The sequence below is a fragment of the Haliotis rubra genome, unplaced genomic scaffold (assembly GCF_003918875.1).
Source record: "Haliotis rubra isolate DU_JTF1 unplaced genomic scaffold, ASM391887v1 Scf1905, whole genome shotgun sequence".
Classification (NCBI taxonomy): Eukaryota; Metazoa; Mollusca; class Gastropoda; order Lepetellida; family Haliotidae; genus Haliotis; species Haliotis rubra.
In genome coordinates, this window is record NW_025765898.1 from 73,323 (window position 1) to 93,387 (window position 20,065).

The 20,065-nt window shown below is 41.7% G+C and overlaps 2 protein-coding genes across 2 annotated transcripts; both read right to left on the reverse strand.

Annotated features, from left to right (window-relative positions):
• Positions 1-5,743: 5,743 nt before the first annotated feature.
• LOC124274432 lies at positions 5,744-9,166 on the reverse strand. Its single transcript, XM_046709797.1, has 3 exons — positions 8,973-9,166; positions 7,723-8,076; positions 5,744-6,705 (listed from the first exon to the last, which is right to left on the reverse strand). Exons 1-3 carry the CDS (start codon positions 9,048-9,050, stop codon positions 6,121-6,123), a joined length of 1,017 nt encoding a protein of 338 aa, XP_046565753.1. The 5' UTR covers positions 9,051-9,166; the 3' UTR covers positions 5,744-6,120.
• Positions 9,167-16,622: 7,456 nt separating this feature from the next.
• Positions 16,623-19,586, reverse strand: LOC124274434. Its single transcript, XM_046709799.1, has 2 exons — positions 19,412-19,586; positions 16,623-18,140 (listed from the first exon to the last, which is right to left on the reverse strand). Exons 1-2 carry the CDS (start codon positions 19,503-19,505, stop codon positions 17,113-17,115), a joined length of 1,122 nt encoding a protein of 373 aa, XP_046565755.1. The 5' UTR covers positions 19,506-19,586; the 3' UTR covers positions 16,623-17,112.
• Between the last annotated feature and the right edge of the window lie 479 nt (positions 19,587-20,065).

Below are 20,065 nucleotides of genomic sequence, written 5' to 3' on the forward strand. Positions count from 1 at the left end.
TCCTGCAGGAATATCACAAACTCTTCGATGCCAAGATCGACAAGTACCTGGTTGGTGAGATGGTGTGGAACTTCGCAGACTTCATGACAGTGCAAGGTAATAAATCATCACTGCACCAAACCTTCATCCACACAAATGTAATAGAGTAACAGGAGTAAACATAGGTGACGAGTAACGAATGTTTCATATCCCGGAAGCAGGGAACCTTCTCTTATTGGTGCACTGCGACTCACTGAACAGAGTGAGTCAGAATGAACAGACTGGTGGATCATATGTTCGACTCTCAGATTCTTCGGTCTGTCGTCTCCATTCCCACATTCGTGGGTTTCACCTACGTGACAGGTGTCTGTCATTACGGACCTACTCCAAACAAGATGAAACGGTGTGAAATGCTATTCGAACCTACACCTCACATAAATCTTTTAAAATATTAATATTCTTTAGTAACCAAAACAACAATGTTTAGAACGCTTGAATGAATTACACTGCACATTGTATAAAGTTTAACTTTAATGTACGAACATGTGTGATGGTAACTAAAATAACACCCACCTCTCCTCCCCCAAAAAAAAAAAACAAAAAAACAAAACAACAACAAATAAAAAAAACCAACCCCAAAAACAAATAAGAAAAGCGAAAAAAATTACCCCAGACCAAAACAAAAAAAAAACATAAAAAACCAGAAGAACTGTTTTATTGATGGTGATATACACTAAACGCCAAAAGAAACGTTACCCTCCTTCCTTAATGACGGAGATACCTATCTTCAGCTGGCGTTGTGATGCGTGGACGTCCACTTCTTGGTCTGTATACGTGGATCCCAGTCTGTCTGAATCCCTGAATAAGTCTTATGACCGTGATACGGTGGCATCTGTAGTGAGCGTTGGCAACAGCATTGTATGTCGACCCCATCTGCACCATCCCAATGGCTCTTTCTCTCTCTTCCGCTGTTAATCGTGGCATATTTCTCGTACTTGTGTATCAGATCTTGTCTTCCAGGCTCTCTTTATACCCTATAGAATCATTCTGCATGTGAAATGGATGTAAATACTGTTTGAATATTGCTGCGTTTGGGCGATTGATATTGCTATGTGTAAAATGGAAATGGAAAATGTTACTTTGCAAGCAAAAATGTTAACAAAGATAATTGTAGATGTTCCTAAACATTTCTTATCAAAGACACGTTTTACTTGTTTTCACTAATGCAAATCAGCAGAAAATGTTTTCAAAGACTGAAATCATAGCAATGATTATTTTATTACAGTTATTTCTTGTTTTAATAGTTGGAAAATGGTGACTTTGAATGGTTTATCTTTGTCCCAAAGAAGTATTTTATTTTATTTTGGACATCAAAATCACTATTATTGGTTTATTTCGGCATGGACGAATATAGGACAATTTAAATCTTCTGAAAAAGATACATTTCACCCAAATAGGAATGCATTTGAGAAAGTCTTTTTTCGTGATATGCACAAAGCCGTGTTGTTAAGCTTTCTTGTAAACTAAAACCTTCTAAAATAACTTTGATAGGTTTTCAGTAATTCATAAGGTAGGAGGGTAACGTTTCTTTTGGCGTCTAGTGTATTTGATGATTTGATCGTAGTTGTATCTTTACCATGGGTTTGCAGTATTTCGGCTACTGCTTTAATGCCTATAACGCTTTCATAATGTTTGTACGTATTGGTCATATCCAATTATCGAATGTATGCTTTCTTTTGCCCGCAGCTCCTGATGCTCGTGGTCGTTCAATGCTAATACTGAGTGTTCATGTGTCACATTGTTTCAGGAGTCAGACGAGTGGTGGGTAACAAGAAAGGGCTGTTGACTAGGCAACGACAACCTAAACACGCAGCATTTACCCTGCGCAGCAGATATCTGACCATGATGAATAAAACCAGTCCCACGTCCTCCTCACCCCTTGTACCGATCGTCGGCTAATGACGACCGCGTTGTCATAGTAACACAGATGTAAACAAATTGTTGTAATAAAACATAATGTACACAACAGCTAAGACGGGGTGTTAACAAGTTAATGTCTCTTTTTACTACATGTGGTTACTTTACATAAAGGTTTGTAATTAGTTTAATTGTGTAATTAATTTAATTTTTAATATATTTTTTTAGAGTCGAGAGTATAGAAATACGCAACAAAACCATTCTTGCATTCATTAGAACTTTGTACGAGTCCGACTATATCTTAAACATATGTTTATCATTATCAAAGAGTAATGACACCCGGTGTTCGCCGAAAGGTGGGCGTACCCTGACTCACGAGTGGACATTATCTATAACACGTGTTTGTTGTTTAACGCTGACCTAAGCAATAGTGCAGCTAAATGAAAGTGGTCTGTAAATAATGGAGGTTTTACAACCTGTGAAGATCGAGGTGAGGTGAGGTGAGGTGAAATTGGGTTAAACGTCGTGCTTGAGAATATTTCGCTCATATGACGACGTGCATGCGTGTGTATGTGTATGTGCGGCTGCTTGTACTAACCCAGACTTAAGCTGGTTTTATAGTGCTAGCCCACTGAGATACCATGCCGCAGTGAAGCATGAATACCCCACTCAGACACGTTATACTGACTCCGAGCCGAGCAGTCCTTGTACCCATTAATGCCGAGCGCCAGGCAGGGACCAACAAGTACCATATTTTAACGTCTTTTGGTATGACGCGGTCGGGGATCGAACCCGCGACCTTACCGCTCTCCGGGCGGACGCTCTAACCACTACACCACGGTGGCGGTCGTGAAGATCGAGGATAGAATAATATTGAAGTGTTTAATTTTGTTTGAAAAATGTCAACATATGATTGTTTTAAAAAAATGTTACATATGACCTTTTTTGCAACGCATCCCTTCAATATTGGTGTTCAGCAATCCATGCTTGACGAAACGGGATCTGGTGGTCAGACTCTCTGACTTGGTTTACATATGATTTTATTCCAAATGCTTAGATCGATGCTGTTGATCAATGGATTGTCTGAAACATTACTGAGTGCGGCGTTAACCAAACAAACAAATCAGGTTTACCACAGACAATCCAGTGATGGGATACAATTACAAGAATCAACAAAGCCAATGAGCCTGACTACCCAATCCAGTTTGTTGAGCCTTACGACAAACATGGGTCTACTGAAGACTAAATATAACCTGGAACCTCACATGTTCGAGTTATTTGGGTTAAATTATGAAAATGTTTTTTTTTCTGGCACCTGCAATCATTAATAATCACTGAAGACATGCATGCCGGTCGGTTGTATTGCGTACAATAGGCTTCAAATGTTCCTACTCATGTAAAGCAGATATGGAAATACATTCTTGACAACTGACTTGACAACTGAGTGAGTGAGTTTTACACCGCTTTTAGCAATATTTCAGCAATATCACGGCTGGGGACACAAGAAATGGGCTTCACATATTGTGTCCATATGGGAATCGAACCCGGGTCTTCAGCGTGACGACCAAATGCTTTAACCACTAGGCTACCGTCGCACCTTGTGAAAACGGAGCTTTGGTCAGTGTGCTGTGTTGCTGGCATGCTTGTAGGTAAGGCTTGAAGTATGTCTCTATTCGGTTATAAACAAGTCCAGCCTTCCTCTTTTACATACTGGATAGAAACTATAAAACCCCTTTTCACATCCTTGAGAAATCTCTGCTCAAAGCAGGGTCGGTTTTACAATATCGATTTACTATGTCATGAGTATAATCTGCCCTTGTAACATCATTCACATTATATTTTTTCAGGTTCATTTTCAGATGCGCGTAAATCCGTGAATGTACGGGTTAGAATTGATCTTTAGTAACCCATACTTGTCGGAAGAGGCGACTAACGGGATCGGGTGGTCAGACTCGCTGACTGGGTTGACACATGTCATCGTATCCCATTTGCGTAGATCGATGTTCATGCTGTTGATCAATGGATTGACTGGTCCAGACTCGATTATTTACAGACCGCCGCCATATGGCTGGAATATTGCTGAGTGCGACGTAAAAGTAATCTCACTCGCTCACTCTTTATGTAGATAATAGGTAAAGGCCAGGACTATGCGCTGATCGCCAAGGACTTCAATCTACTCAAGTGGATGGGGTCCGGACATCCTACTACCCGTACGCCGAGGAGATAATGGACCAGGCAGCCTGCCTCTTTGTAGAGCAGTTTTTCTATAGCCTTGGGTTCGTGTATCTATATGTGCTGTATCAAAAGGACAAAAGTAGCACCTGCCTCTTTAACCCAAAGGTTTGAATCAAGATATTGTTATAAAAGGAACCCAAAATGTCAGTGTAAATGGATAGATGCTTTTAATACATTTCAAAGTACATGTCCAGTGAAAACCCATGCAATACAATGGATAGCTGCGAGAGTATCTAATGCCTAACACGCCTTAATGGCTGAATACCGCACATAAATCTGAGATTGCTGTTTGGAAGCACACAATTGCCTCAATAATTACACAAATGTTAAAATAAATCTGTTCATACAAATAAAAGAAACACACAAAGTTTAAAATCACCAACATCAACTCGAAATTAAATTTGTTCATTTTTATTTTGACATACATGTTCATAGAACGTTTAACAAAAGCTGTCTTAAGCCATAGTCAGAAGTTCCGAGTTGGTATGGTCAAACGGTTTTGGAATCTTTTGGAATTTCAAGGCCAAACTATAGCATGAATATCAAAAGAAGTTTAAGAATTTACTCTCTGAGCTTCGGGAATTATATTTCCAAAAATAAAGTTTTGAAGGATATGGCGATTAGAATATAGTTTAATGTATCCTGGCAAGCGATTGATATTACAAGCTATTAAAATCATTGATGGCGCCTGATTGAGATACAGAGAAATATCAGACTTCTATGATCTAACCGGTATAGTATGTTTTGCCTCATCATGAAATATGAAGTACATAACGCCATAACAAATACATAGAAAATATAGAACTCTCACTGAGCTACAACTATATGAGTCGAATAATAGTTGTCTTCGAATATGACAACAGCTTGAAATAAGCTGAACATAATAACCAAGCAACTGTACTTGATTCAGAATACTTAACCAAATATATTTGACAATATGAAATTTCTGTTACGAGAATACAGGCGGTGGTTCCCCTTGTGATATTTGGTAATTTGTTCATTAAAGAAGTCAGATTTCAAACTATTTTACCACTTCCCAAGTGCTAAAGAACAAGCTACAGAAGAAACAAATCTTAAAGAGCGTATATTTGATTTGTTGTCAGTCGTTTTAGGTTATACTTTTTATGTCTCTGAACATGATATACTACAAAGTGGTTTTACCGATGCTGTATTATAGAACCGAACCGAACCGAACCGTACCTAACTGAACAGAGCAGAACAGAGCAGAGCATACATTCTGACCTTTGATTCGTTTGTGAAAGGGCACGACAGCATTGTTTAAAACTCCCAAAATTCCAAGCTAGACAGCCGGAATGGTAACTTTAAAAAATTACCAGTCCGGATACAAACTTGCCTGTCCGGTTTTCAACAATAAAAAAACAAACAAAATCAGGTTAATCAGGCTACTGATTGTAGGCATCGGAATGAACTACATAGCACTAACAGGCAATGCACCGAGTTTAGGTAAACTGAAAGGACACGTGTTGTGATTGGTTATCGTAACATGAACTGTCCAATCGTAAGTAGTTTCACATAATCATCATAATACCGTAAACACCTCAAACTGACGACAAGAGAACCTGTCTGATATGAAATATTTACTGTTAGGGGTAAAAATATCTACCAGACCACCGGACAGGCTACTTTTGAAATTTGACCGTCCAAGATGAAAATAGACCGTTCCGGACGGTCGGGCAGGCGGGAACTTTAAACGCTGACGACAATGAAACATTTTTACTTTGCAAAGAACTGCTTCACACTTTTTTACCATGGCTACGGATATATGCATTTACAACTGGTATGTTTTATGCTTTATATTGAATTTTGTTCTTGTCATAGATAAATAAGTAAGAGAGATCCAAATCAGATTGTGTTTTATACTGCTGGATTTGAAATGTACCTTCTGATTAGGTAAAACTTTGGAATAATGTCATATAGTTTTACGTTGGTTATCCAAACTGATATTTTCTTGGACAAAATAAAGTGACTTCAGTCGACTATCTTGGCAGTTTTAGTCACAACGTTACCAAGGAGATCTTCAATGGTGACCTTGACCTCTTGACCAGGGTTACTGACGCTCAGTGGGAAAGACCGTACTTCCGGTTCAATCTCGTCTATCAGCTGCTGTCCGTTCAGTTCCACGGTGTACCGAAACTGCGGCGTGGACGACTCCGGCACCTTCCACTGCACAATGTGCGACTTCGCCTCCGTGATCTCAAACTCTACAGCTGGTTTTAACGGAGCTGGCGGGAGAGTGATCTTGAAATCTGCTTCGGTTCCCAATCCGGCGGCTGGATGGATGTTTTCCCCAGTTTCCATGTAGAAGTAGCCGTAGCCGACGCCGGCGTTGTAGTTGTTTTCCCAGTCCTTGACCCGGTCGCCCTGGTTGACGTGTAGATGGGCAGTGTCCAGCGGGCGCCATGTTTTGTCTGTCCCTCGCTTGTAGCCGTGGCCGAGGTGGAACTTCCGGTCGGGTCTCCCAGTTCCAAAGAAATTCTCCAGGAAGCTGTCGGTGGTGGTTCGGAAGGTAATGTCCTTCACTGGATAGTCGAATGTGACCAAATGGGTCCACACCTGAAGAGAATGAGTGAATGAGTGAGATGAGTTTGAACAGTAGGTTAGTTATTTCAATGCGTGTCAGCTTGAATGCCCGACGTTCGCTAAGAACATGGCTCTGATAATCATGGCGAAATCAAATCAAAGGTAATTAATTTCTGGCAAATGTAAGGGAATTGCGTTGTGTTAGACAAATGGGACATCTATGACCCCCTCATATGTGAGTGAGTGAGTGAGTATAGTTTTGCGCCGCCTATAGCATTGTTAGCAATGTCACTGCGAGGGGCACCATGATAACACGTTTCTATAAAGTGAGTGATTATGTCGCTTTAAGCAATATTCCAGCATTTTCATGGCGAAGAATAACATGGATAAAGTACACTGTGTAGGGAACCTAACCCAGATGTTCGGCGTGACAACTAAACCAAATTCTTCAGTTCCATCGAAAGAGATTCCATTGGGCAAACAAGAAAATAGCTGTGAACAGTAAATAATGGATTACATAAATTCAGTGGTGACCCCCACTTGTTTGTTAAACGGGAAACCAACTTAGAAAGCAGCAACTTAGAAAGCCAAAAGAGGTAGACATCTCAGATGTTAGCACCTGGAATGAAAACTGAGAGCACAGGTATGGTCCTGGCAAACCAAGAACAACCAAGGACAAATCGTGAATTAGAAACCGTAATGATTACATCTAATGTACTTCATATTTTGGGGTGCCACTTCACAATTCTGGGATATGTTTATAAGTACCACTGCTCTGACTGAGAAAATCAAGGATTTTACCCGTATCTGAAATTCGAACCACGGACATCAGACAGGACAGTGTGTCAACAAAATTTCAGAAACAGTATCTAGTTATATCCCGTTATGTTCAAAGGATCGACCTTCTCCACGTGGGCACAATGTGTGAAGCCAATTTCTGGTGTTCCCCGTCGTGATATTGCTGGAATATTGTTAAACTGTGAAAACTAAACTCACTCACTAACTCATGATAGACCACATGGTGGACAAAATACGAATGTTCCCGCGCACCTTCGATGCTTGATTGTGGGCCCAAAATCCAAAACGTGTGTGCCCCCCATGTTGCCACACTCTGTTGGCCAGGGTGTACCAGTAGTTGGGCGCCCACCCCAGGGAGTGGTTGCCCATGTGGATCCCCTTCCCCTCGGTCCCGAAGTAGGACACCTTCGTCCAGAGACCCGTGTAGGACGCAGTGCTGGCAGGGAGGGAGGTGTCCTTAGGGTCCCAGATGGAGTAGATGTAGGACTTGTCGCCGTTGCCATGGTCCTGGATCCCTAGGTAGCCTTGGCCGTCCCCAAGGCTGTTCCACTGTAGAGCACAGTAGTAGGTGTTGGCTTGTGCACCGTCATCCGGAACATAGACGTCCTATCAAAAAAGATAATGTGAGTGAGTGAATATGATATTACGCCGCCTTTCGTCATAGTCAAGCACCATTACGACAGAGGACCATCAAAGGGTTCCTCTGGGACATAGACGTCCTAACAAAAGGATAAGGTGAGTGAGTGAATGTTATTTTACGCTGCTTTTAGTAATAGTCAAATAACGACAAGGAACACCATCGAGTTGTACCCTTATGGGGAATCGAACCCGGGCACCCGTCAAGATCCGGATTAGAATTGGTTTTCAGCAACCTATGCTTGTCGTAAAATGCGACTAACCGCATTTCAGCAATATGGCGGCGGTCAGGACGAGACAATCCAGTGATCATCATCATGAGCATCGTTCTACGCAATTGGGATACGCTGACATGTGTCAACCAAGTCAGTGAGCCTGACCATCGGAACCCGTTAGTCGCCTCTTACCGCAAGCATGGGTTACTGAAGACCAATTCTGATTATTATAGATTCCAGATTAGGGTGTGGTTACAATAGATTGGGCACAATGCGTAAGATACGCGGTAGCAATGTCACATTTACATGCCGTAATATTACTAAATCTTGACTCAAAGGGACTTTACACGAAGCTCACTCACTCACGCATGCTCATAATTGATAAAGTTACGTGACATGTTTACCTAACCCGTGAAGATCAGGGCTAGGCACCTTTGTTTGTCGTAAGAGGCGACTAATGGGATCGGATGGTCAGGCTCGCTGACAGGGTTGACAGTATCCAAACTGCATAGATCGATGTCCATGACGTCAGTCACCGGATTGTCTGGTCCAGTCTCGATCAGTTACCGCCGTCATATGCGGCATGCTGTGCGCGGGTTTAAATGTATTTAAACAAACAAGCAAACAAATAAACAATCAAACAATATTTACCTGCAAGAGAATATCGCCTGGGAAAGTATCACGGAAGTGGAAATGAATGGCCGGAGACCTGGTTGTGTTATCTGCCATTTTGTCCACTCAGTGTCCACGACTGTCCTCAGACCAGAGCTGACCAGGGATAAACACCGCTCAAATCTAACGTCCAAACAAAGCCAACGAGCTGGCGACAAATATACACCAAAGCTGTTGATAATTTTACTTATCAGAGAAGTAAATATAATTAAAGTGCTAATGAACTATTATCATGCTAATTCAGGAGATATAAATACATACCTATCGATGACCACCCAAAGTGCTTATGTCAGTGTATAATAATAAGCATGATAAGGGGGTCATTGATCCCATGTTTATATAGGGCTTATGGCTTTCAAGTGACACATGACACGATGTACTGTTAGGGTAGATACATTACATGTATAGGCCCAAACACGTGTTGTGTCTATATACAGATTTATGCATACAATGATATCCAGTTAAAGTTGGACTGGAGGTTAAAACATATTATAGCCCAGTTTCATTCAGAGGATGTCGGAGACCCAGGATGGTGGGTTCGAATCCCGATATCATTAGTTTGTCAACACCCGTGTTCATATGTTACAATACGATAAATAGACGAACGCTTAATCTCTGCACATATATAACTCTGAGAAATAAAGAGCTCCAATAAATTGAAAAGACACCCCAAGGAGAAGGGTGATTCAGAACCCGAGCAAATCTGGAATTGCTTCATTTAGAGCATCTGCATATAGGCAGTACTTGGTCGAAGGGCAAATAGCATGGTTCAGGGACTGTGAGACACACTACTATAATACTTGGCTTACACAACTTAATGTAAACTAAAGTACTCTTCAAAACGTCGTTCAGCCTCACTTACCAATTAAGTTACGTGGTGGCGAGTTAGACAAGTGATTCATGCGTTGTCGCAACATATGGACAATGCCGGTTCTGAACCATACAAGAGTAAACTGTATGAAGCCATATACAAATACAACACCGTGTTATATCAAGGAGAAACAAACTTATTTACGTATAAACCGAGTCATAATGACCGCCACGTGCAATAAACTACTGAACACAAGCTAACAGAAATGATTGTGTTTGGTCACTTGGAAATAGATACGTTAATAACTGCTACAAGATGCTACTACATTTATAATTATCGTCTAATATTTGTCGGGGTAAAGATGAGCACATCAAATATTACAATATATGGGGAATTTGGCAGATACCCGCTCATCATATCTTCACAAATCAGGGCGATTAAATATCTGTTAAGGTTATTAAGAATGCCACCCTACCGTTTACCGAAAAAATGCTATATTATAGGATATTTTACAGAGTGCTTGCTCAAGGCGCTGGTATTTTTTCCACTCGATCACTGGATGTCAATCTCAACGGCACATCGTATTATCAATCTCAACTCCCTGGGGAGTATACAATATGATGTTACTATATGACAAAGAAGGTAAAAAGAATTGGATAACAGATGTTAAACACCTACTTTTTCAACTGGATTTAATCATTTATGGTATGAACAAAACGTTGAATGTTCGTCATTGTTTCTAAATACATTCACGCACAGATTCAAAGATATTTACCAGCAAAAATGGTTGGAAACAATTTCAGTAGACACAAAATGAAATTATTACTCAATCTTTAAAACACACATTTATACTAAACGTTATTTATCATGTGTTCCGTTGTTCATCTCATGATTTATTACTTGAAAAGGTTTATGAATATCAAAAGAGAGGATAGAATCTGTAGATGTTGTAATAATACTGTTATAGAAGACGAATATCATCTTCTACTATGCCCAGCATATAATACTATACGTAAAGAATATATTAAAGAACTCTACTTTGTCATTCCATCAATGGATGAATGTTCTTCTCTATTGAATTCCTCAAATGAATTTGTAATTAAAAAAAATGTTGCGGTTTTCATTTATCAAGCCATGTTGATTAGAAAATTGTATATATGAAATGTACTTTAGGCCCGTGGCCTCCTCAGTACTGAAATAAAGATTGATTGATTATCGTAACTCATGAAGGTGTTTTGGTAGAATTGTGGATAAGGCTTGCGCTCTTCACACCGAAAGCCCTTGTTCGAGTCTGACGTGATACGGTTGCATATACAGTTATTCTTCTTGATAGGTAATAATTTATCTTCTTTGAGTGGCATTTTAGAAGTTGGGAAGTACAATATAGAACAAACTTTATGGATAACAACTTCTTTTTATTCGTGAGTGCGACGTTTCGATACAGATTCTTGTACCGTTGTCAAGCATAATGGGACATGAAGAAGGGGGAAGTATATATATACTGGATGTAACAATGTAACAAAGAAAACAACATAATTAACAGCTTTCTGCCCAGACAATTATGTTAATTATGTTGTTTTCAGGTTGGTTCAACTCAGAGCACCGTGTGTGCCACCCCCCCTCTCACACTGACCCCAAACAGCGAATGGAGCGTCTCCTGTAATGAGGTGCTTAGTCGATCCACCAAAGGCCTTTCAGAGAAAATGTCAGTGAACAGATAGGGAGGCAGCAAACCTAAATACCCAGAGAAATGTAGAGTAGGCCATCTTGGTACTTGTGATGGATGCCTGACGCTTTGTAAGCGAGGTATGCATTTTTGTCATGTGTTTCCTAAATCTTGTCAGTCACATGCATGTCAAACGGGGCAGAGGATTTAGTTAAATATGTCACACAAGTACATTAGACGTTTGTTTTTAACGCCGCACTCAGCAAATATTCAGCTATATGGCGGCGGTCTGTAATCAACCGAGTCTGGACCAGGCAATCCAGTGATCAACGGCATGAGCATCGATCAACCAAGACAGTGACCCTGACCATCGGATCCCTTTAATCGCCTCTTACAGCAAGCTGAAGCCCATTCTGGTGTCCCCTGCCGTGATGTTGCTGGAATATTGCTAAAAGCGGCGTAAAACCAAAACTCAGTCAGTCAGTCTTTCAGCAAGCATGGGTTGCTGAAGGCTAATGCTAACTCGGATCTGCACGAGTCTTGACGAAAGAAGAAGACAAGATCATAGTTGGTGTGGTTACGTCTTGGGATATACTTATGATTGTCAATTTCCGTGACATACAATTCACGTTTTGGGCAGTACCATGGGTGGACCTCCCAGCTAAGACCACAACCATGGCGAAAGCAGTAATAATTAGGCTCGAGCCAAGTTACTATTTTTAAAAAAAGCTCACCATCCACTGACAATGTGTTGACTGTCTCATTAAAGTCTTTGCATAATCTACATGACATACCTAATGTACTCATATGCACGGTTAATTATACATGTGAACGTCCTTGACATTACCTGCATCATGCCAGTACCAATACATAATTTTCCAGTCACAACATGACCTGTGGAACGAACGCTATATGATAACCTGGTGTTATGTGATAGCCATACATCAGTGTATGATATCAGCTTTTATTGTGTCTACAGGCTACGTGCGTCAGTCCCATATATTTACACGTCAGCAGCCACGAAGGTGAGCTGACCGTGCAGCATTCGCCTGACACCGTGATGTTCCATCACCTGTATATCCAGATATGTGGTGTACACGATGTGAATGCGAATCAGCTTGGTTTAACTACTGGGGCGATGGGGTAGTCAGGCGGTTAAAGCGTTCGCTCGTAACGCCAAAGATCCGGGTTCGATTCCCCACATGGGTACAATGTGTGAAGCCCATTTCTAGTATCCCGTCGTGATATTGCTGGAATATTGCTAAAAGCGGCGTAAAACTAATCTCACTTATTTAAGTACTAAAACAATACCGTTACTGTTTTGTGCGAGTAGCGGTTTATTTACTGAAAACTAGTCACGTTTTCATAACTAATTTAAATAAGAACTCATTTTTTATACCATCGTGGTTGTTAGTGAGGCACTGGATTCAAACAACCTTTCTTATGTGTTTTATGACACTGTATCGGCAATGTTTTGGGGAGGTCACATATTTTCAAGCGTTTTGTTTTGACGATCCGTGAATCATATAAAAAACGACTTAATGCACGTGGACTCGGGAATTACATATTGCATAGACATTGATACTTTAAACGTGGGTACGTTGATACTTCAAACGTGGGTACACTGATACTTCAAACGTATGTACGCTGATACTTCAAACGTATGTACACTGATACTTCAAACGTTTGTATACTGATACTTCAAACGTATGTACACTGATACTTCAACGTACGTACACTGATACTTCAAACGTACGTACACTGATACTTCAAACGTACGTACACTGATACTTCAAACGCCTATAGACTGATACTGTACGTACTGATCTTACGTACACTGAAACGTATGTCCACTGATACTTCAAACGTATGTCTGATACTTCAAACGTATACATCATGTACGCTGATACATCAAACGTATATACACTGATATTTCAAAGGCCTATAGACTGATACTGATATGTACACTGATACTTCAAGTGCATATGCGCTGATACTTAAAAAGTATATACCCGATACTTCAAGCACCAACACATTGATAATTGAAATGCATATTCACTGACTCTTCAACACCTGCATACCCATACTTCAAAGGCATATGCGTTGATACTCCTGACGCATATTGACGATCACTCGTACTTTTAACGCCTATTCATTGATAATCGAAACGCCCATACACTGAAAATCTTCTTTTCCCACATTTCATATATTGATTCAAATTGATGTTATGTAACCTGATTGTTATTTCCTTGTCATGTCATGCTTGGTACATGGTTCGATTCCCCCAAATGAACTCAATTGTCTGAAGCCGGCTCTTGGTTCGTCTCACATATACTAAGTTACTGATAAAGTCCAGTGACGTTGTTAGAAATAATTTTATCACAAGACGGCACACTGTGTAATTTGTTTGTTTGTAGCGTAACGCCGAATTAACATCATTCTTACCAGATTACCGCAACCTGTTCATGATCGAGTCTGGACCAGACAATCCAGTTATTCCTAACAGCGATTCTAGTATGGTGCAGTGCGATGGTAACAACCGTACATGACCAATATTGGCTCGGCTGTGTAAAGCATTTCAGATACAGCAGTGCTTGTCAGCTTAATTACAAGGAAAGCCCGAAATTAGTCTCGTTTCAGACGTTTACCACTTCAGTGAAAGAGTACGGGTATGGCATCAGACCACAGTTACCCCCCTTTACCGTGACCCGGAAGGAAAATAGCAGAAAATAGTGCCTTGTGTAAATGGGCTGTTCTGTCTGTGCTATTTTTTTCAGGTTGACTTGGGGTAGCCTAAATGAAAGTTCAGACATTTTACTTTATTCCAATTTTTTCCACAATCTGCACATGGTATTGACACCAGCCTTTCATGATTTGACCCCAAGCTGAAGGCTGTCTAGTGTGTTTCGGCTCGATACTTCCGGTGACCATTGTTGACAGTGGATACAGCTAAATTGAGGTGGTCAATCGAAGCCGATATTTTGCCGGTTAAGTGACAAGTGGCAGGTTGGTCAGCATGCAACAGGAGAACAGCTTACGACCGATATTAATTATGGCGGACTGGCATGTCATTGTAGATAGCAAAGAAGGGAAATAATTGTGGTCTGAGGCCGTATAGAGCTGACAGACCAAGAAACATAAACAATGTGAAATGAGTTTCGAACCCGTGAGGTTTCTGTTACACCTAAGGGACGAAACTCTGCAATGCGAATCGCGACCCGGGGCACCGGCCCCAATGGTTCACAAAGAAAGTTCTATGGATGGCACCTTAAACCCCATGCCGTTTCAGAGTACACCAATGTAACCATATGAGAGCCTACCTATACCTAGTTATTCAGGACCCGTAGCGACCCAAGTTAGAATTGGTCTTTAGTAACCAATGCTTGTCGTAAGAGGCGACTAACGGGATCGGGTGGTCAGGCTTGTTGACTTGGTTGACACATGTCATCGTATGCCGATTGCATAGATCGATGCTCATGATATTAATCACTGGATAGTCACAATGAAAACACCTTTTAAACTATTCACGTTGTCTTATAATATAATCCCCAAGAAGAAATGTGCTCCCTCAACTTTTTATTTTATGTTGATGAGTAGATTTTGTGAAGATGGATGCTCATCCTGTTGATCACTGGAGTGTCTGGTCAAACTCGATTATTTACAGAGTGCCGCCATATAGCTTGAATATTGCTGAGTGCAGCGTTAACCAACCAACCATCCAAACAACTAAGAACGTTCTGTGGATGGCACCTTAAACCTCATGACGTTTGAGAGTGCGGCAATATAACGAAATGAGAGTCTAGATGCCTAGTTATTCAAGCATTTGCTCGTCACGTCGAAGACCCGGGTTAGATTCCACACTTAAAATTCAATGTGTGAAGTACACTCACGGTGTCTTTGACATAGCTGGGGCGGTGGGGGGGGGCCTAGCGGTTAAAGCGTTCGCTCGTCACGCCCGACCCGTGTTCGATTCCCCGCATGGGTACAAAGTGTGAAGCCCCTGCAGTGATATTGCTGGAATATTGCTAAAAAGCGGCCTAAATCTAAACTCACTCACTCAGTTAAAATAGCTGGAATACTCCAACAAGCGGCGTGACACAACAGTCACCCGATAATCATGTCACTAATTTAGATAAGTGAATAGTAAGCAATCAGTTCAGTCCCCAGCGAATTGTAATAAGATGAAGTGAGGTGGAATTGGGTTTAACGTCGTGCTTGAGAATATTTTGCTCATATGACGACGTGCGTGCGTGTGTATGTGTATGTGCGGCTGCTTGTACTAGCCCAGACTGAAGCTGGTTTTATAGTGCTAGCCCACTGAGACACCATGCCGCAGTGAAGCATGAATACCCCACTCAGACACATTATACTGACTCCGAGCCGACCAGTCCTTGTTGTACCCATTAATGCCGAGCGCCAGACAGGGCCCAACAAGTACCATATTTTAACGTCGTTTGGTATGACGCGGCCGGGGAGCGAACCCGCAACCTTCTAACCATCTTGATACTTGTACCGATTTCGATTTCGTTCCGTGTCAGTTATGTCCTGTATTTTAGTCGTTTCAATATTCCAGCTTTGACTGACACATCTGAAGATAATGATTCATGGTGCAAACAGAGTACTCGATGTACCTATTATGTAATGTTTTCGCATTATACGTGCATATTGTTTTAAGTACCGTTAAGAAAAAAGAAGGCGCTATCCAGCTTTATTGATACTACGGTGTTTTGCTGGCTGTTGTTTTACGGCGCACTCATATTCCAACTTTACGACAGTGACAGTTAAGTATTGTGTCGGTACTGTTCGTAAATTCAGTTCATAATAATTTAAATGGGAATAGTTTGTCCTGGATAAAATTGTTAAATTGATCTGCATGCGTTCAGCCATCTACCACCCGGTACACTTATCAATTCGTGATTTCAGCTGTCAGACAGAATGTCTGCATGCAGTGAACGACGAAGCCATTTTCACGTAGCAAACAGTGAACCACAACCAAATTGAATCCGTCATTCAAACCAACGGTCATTGGATTCTAGCACGCCCAAGGGGGGTAACTCTGCAGAAACAGGTTGCAGGTCACACGCCAGATTAACCCAGTAAAGGGACGGTTAAAACACCGCAACGCTCCTCTAAACATAACAACGGACAAGTAAACATTCCACCATTTATTTCCTCATTTATGATTAACACACGTTGTGTTGCACATAAGACATGATACATCATCTTTACGGTGACAGAATCGGGACCAGAGTAAGTGAAAGTGTGGTAAGATATACTCATAGCAAAGAATTAGGGAACACATGAAAGTAGCTGATCTATCTGGACACAATATACATGTAGGGTCACCATTCAACTTATCAAACATGGGCCACACGTAGTGTATTGGCTAACAAATGGAGATGGATACTTTAATGCGTCGGACAAGTTTAAATAACAGGTAACTACATGTCCGTAATATAGCAGTGGTAAAACCTTACGTTAATTGGTTAACAATACTGAGTAACAGTATTTCTTCGATATCTGCATAATGAGGTAACTAATTAGCAGTGGTAAAATCATCAATCAATTGGTTAATAAGAAAAGACTATGAAAATTATTATATTATAGTAATTCTTCACTAAAACACAAACGCCTATCTTCCTCTATACAGGGGAAATACATCTTGCTTTATAACTGTTCATGGTTGCTCTCTTTGCCCGTGTTGTGATGTAATAAAGAACAGGCAAATCTTCCATCACGCTTTTACTTAACTTATCACTTTTGACACAGACACGGTCTCGCCAAAAAAGATCCTCCAGTGTCACCGTGACCTTGTTCCCCTGTACGCGGTTCATGTCAAGACTCCTCTTCTCCGGATCGACCCCAGAGGCGACATGTTTACCATCAACGTCGACGGTGTAGCTGAACTGCGGCGTTGACGTGTCAGGGACGTGCCACTCCACCACGTCATGCGTAGCCTTCCTAATGGTGAACGTGATAGCAGGCTTGGTAGGCTTTGGTGGCATAGCGGTGGCTAGTTTGAAGCTGTGGCGGGTCCCGACCCCTGGGTCAGGGTGGATGGACTGACCCAGCTCCAGGAAGAAATAGTCAGCCTTAGATCCAGCGTTGTAGTTGTGGTTCCAATGGGCCGTCTGGGCTCCCTGGTTGACGGAGAAGTTGGCCTGGTCAAAAGGGATCCATGTCTTGTCCAGACGTCGCTTGTACCCATGACCATAGTGGACCTGTCTCAGCAGACTTCCGTCACCTCCTCCAGAGTAGTTCTCCATGAAGGACGACGTGCTGCTCATGAACGTCACATCTGCAATTGGGTAGTCGAAGGACACCAGATGGGTCCAGACACCGCTAGCCTGGTTCTGGACCCAGTACCCAAAGTGACTGTGTTTGAGTACGTCCCAGCGCCGTACCGCCAGTGTGAACCACACATCAGGGTCCCATCCCAGACTGGTGTTGTCGGAATGGAGCCCGTTTCCTTCGTGGCCAAAGTAGTGGGATTTGGTCCAAAGACCCTGGTAGGAGGCCGTGATCTTCTCCGTGGTTGCCGTCTTTGGGTCCCACATGGAGAAGATGTAGGTCTTCCCTTTGGGTCCGTGGTCCTGGATGCCACAGTATCCACCTCCGTCACGACCACCGTTCCAGTTCAAGCCACTGTAGTAGGTGTCAACCTTGGAACCTGCAGAGAGAGAACAAAGAGAGAACAATTAATTATACACACGACTCATCCCATTCCATCTCTATGAAACATAGAAGGTCTATACAAGAGTAGTATGACATTTCAATGACTTCCGTTATCATGAAGCATACGACTTAATGGATAACAACTTCTTGTTTATCGCACAGGAAAAAAAAAAAAAACCCGAATATTTTGTTACAGCTTATTTTTTCAGCGGTGTAAGAATCTACATCGAAATATCGTTCTATGCGATAAACAAGAAGTTATTATTTTCAATTCGTATGCTTCATTATTCATTCCCCAATGATGCCATGCACACAATCTTCCATTTCATCCTCTGAATATTTTGGGGCGGTGGGGTAGCCTAGTGGTTAAAGCGTTGGCTCGTCACGCCGAAGACCCGGGTTCGAATCCCCACATGGGTACAATGTGTAGAAGCCCATTTCTGGTGTCCCCGGCCGTGATGTTGCTGGAATATTGCTAAAAGCGGCGTAAAACCAAACTCAGTCAGTCTGAATATTTCACAGGACACTGTTTAAGAAGGGTGATTGGGTAACCTGATGACTGAAGTATTTCTGGTGACCTCTTCTGTGTTTTTGAGTGGAATGACCCCAAAGCGGCATAAAAACCATACTTATTCACACTTGCATAATCCAGATGATTTTCATGTTCATAAAAATTTAATTTTCTAACGTCTTGAAGCCTTTTCAGTAATGAAATCAGTCACTTTATGATCTGTTCTCAATATCTTTATCCACCATTTTCAACAGACACCACATTCGGTTTCCTTGGTTTCTCTTTCGTTCTTAACTGGTATGTAAAAAATCGACTAGGTCGTTATGGATAAAAAATCTTAAAACCTGTGATTGTACATCTAGAAAACATGCTGTGTAAACCATCGACCGTAACGTTTCGGAAACGAATTTCTAAAATTTAGTGAGTGAGTGAGTTTAGTTTTACGCCGCACTCAACAATATTCCAGCTATATTGCGGCGGTCTGTAAATAATCGAGTCTGGACCAGACAACCCAGTGACCAACAGCATGAGCATCGATCTGTGCAATTGGGAACCGATGACATGTGTAAACCAAGTCAGTGAGCCTGACCACCCGATCCCGTTAGTCGCCTCTTACGACAAGCATGGGTTACTGAAGGTTCATTCTAACCCGGACCTTCACGGGTTAAAATTTAGTGCTTTTTAATGCTTCATGTGCGATTTAGTTTCAAAGCGTTTCCTGTATACATATTTATGTGATGACGAACTGTACCTACCATTCTTGGGGACCAGGACATCGATCATGACGATGTCCCCCTGCTCTTGGTCCCCGTAGTTCAGGTGCTCTGCCGGTGCTCGGTTTGTCGTCATTGCGAGTCGTCTGGAAAACAAAATATATATGATTTGTGCTTTTGTTGTTGTTTAACGCCGCGCTCAGCAATATGCCAGCAATATGATGGCGGTCTGTAAATAATCGAGTCTGGACCAGACAATCCAGTGATCAACATCGTGAGCATCGATCTGCTCCCTTGGGATACCGTGGAATGTATCAACCAAATGAGCGAGCCTGACCACCCGATCCCGTTAGACGCCTCTTATGACAAGCGTGGGGTGCTGGAAACTATATATCAAGAGTGAGTGAGTCAGTGGATGGGTGGGTAAGTGAGTGAGTGAGTGAGTGAGTTATTTAGTTAGTTACCGCCCTTTGAACAGTATTTCAGTTATGTCATGACGAGATAGTGTGCTGTGGGGAGAAGGTTATGAGATGCAGATCTGGCGTTTCCTTCTGTGGTGAAACCCACGCCTTAAAACCCAACCAGCTCACTCTGAGAGAGTGAGTCAGTTGGGTTTTACGCCGCTTTTAGCAATATTCCAGCAATATCACGGCGGGGGACACCAGAAATAGGCTTCACACATTGCAACCATGTTGA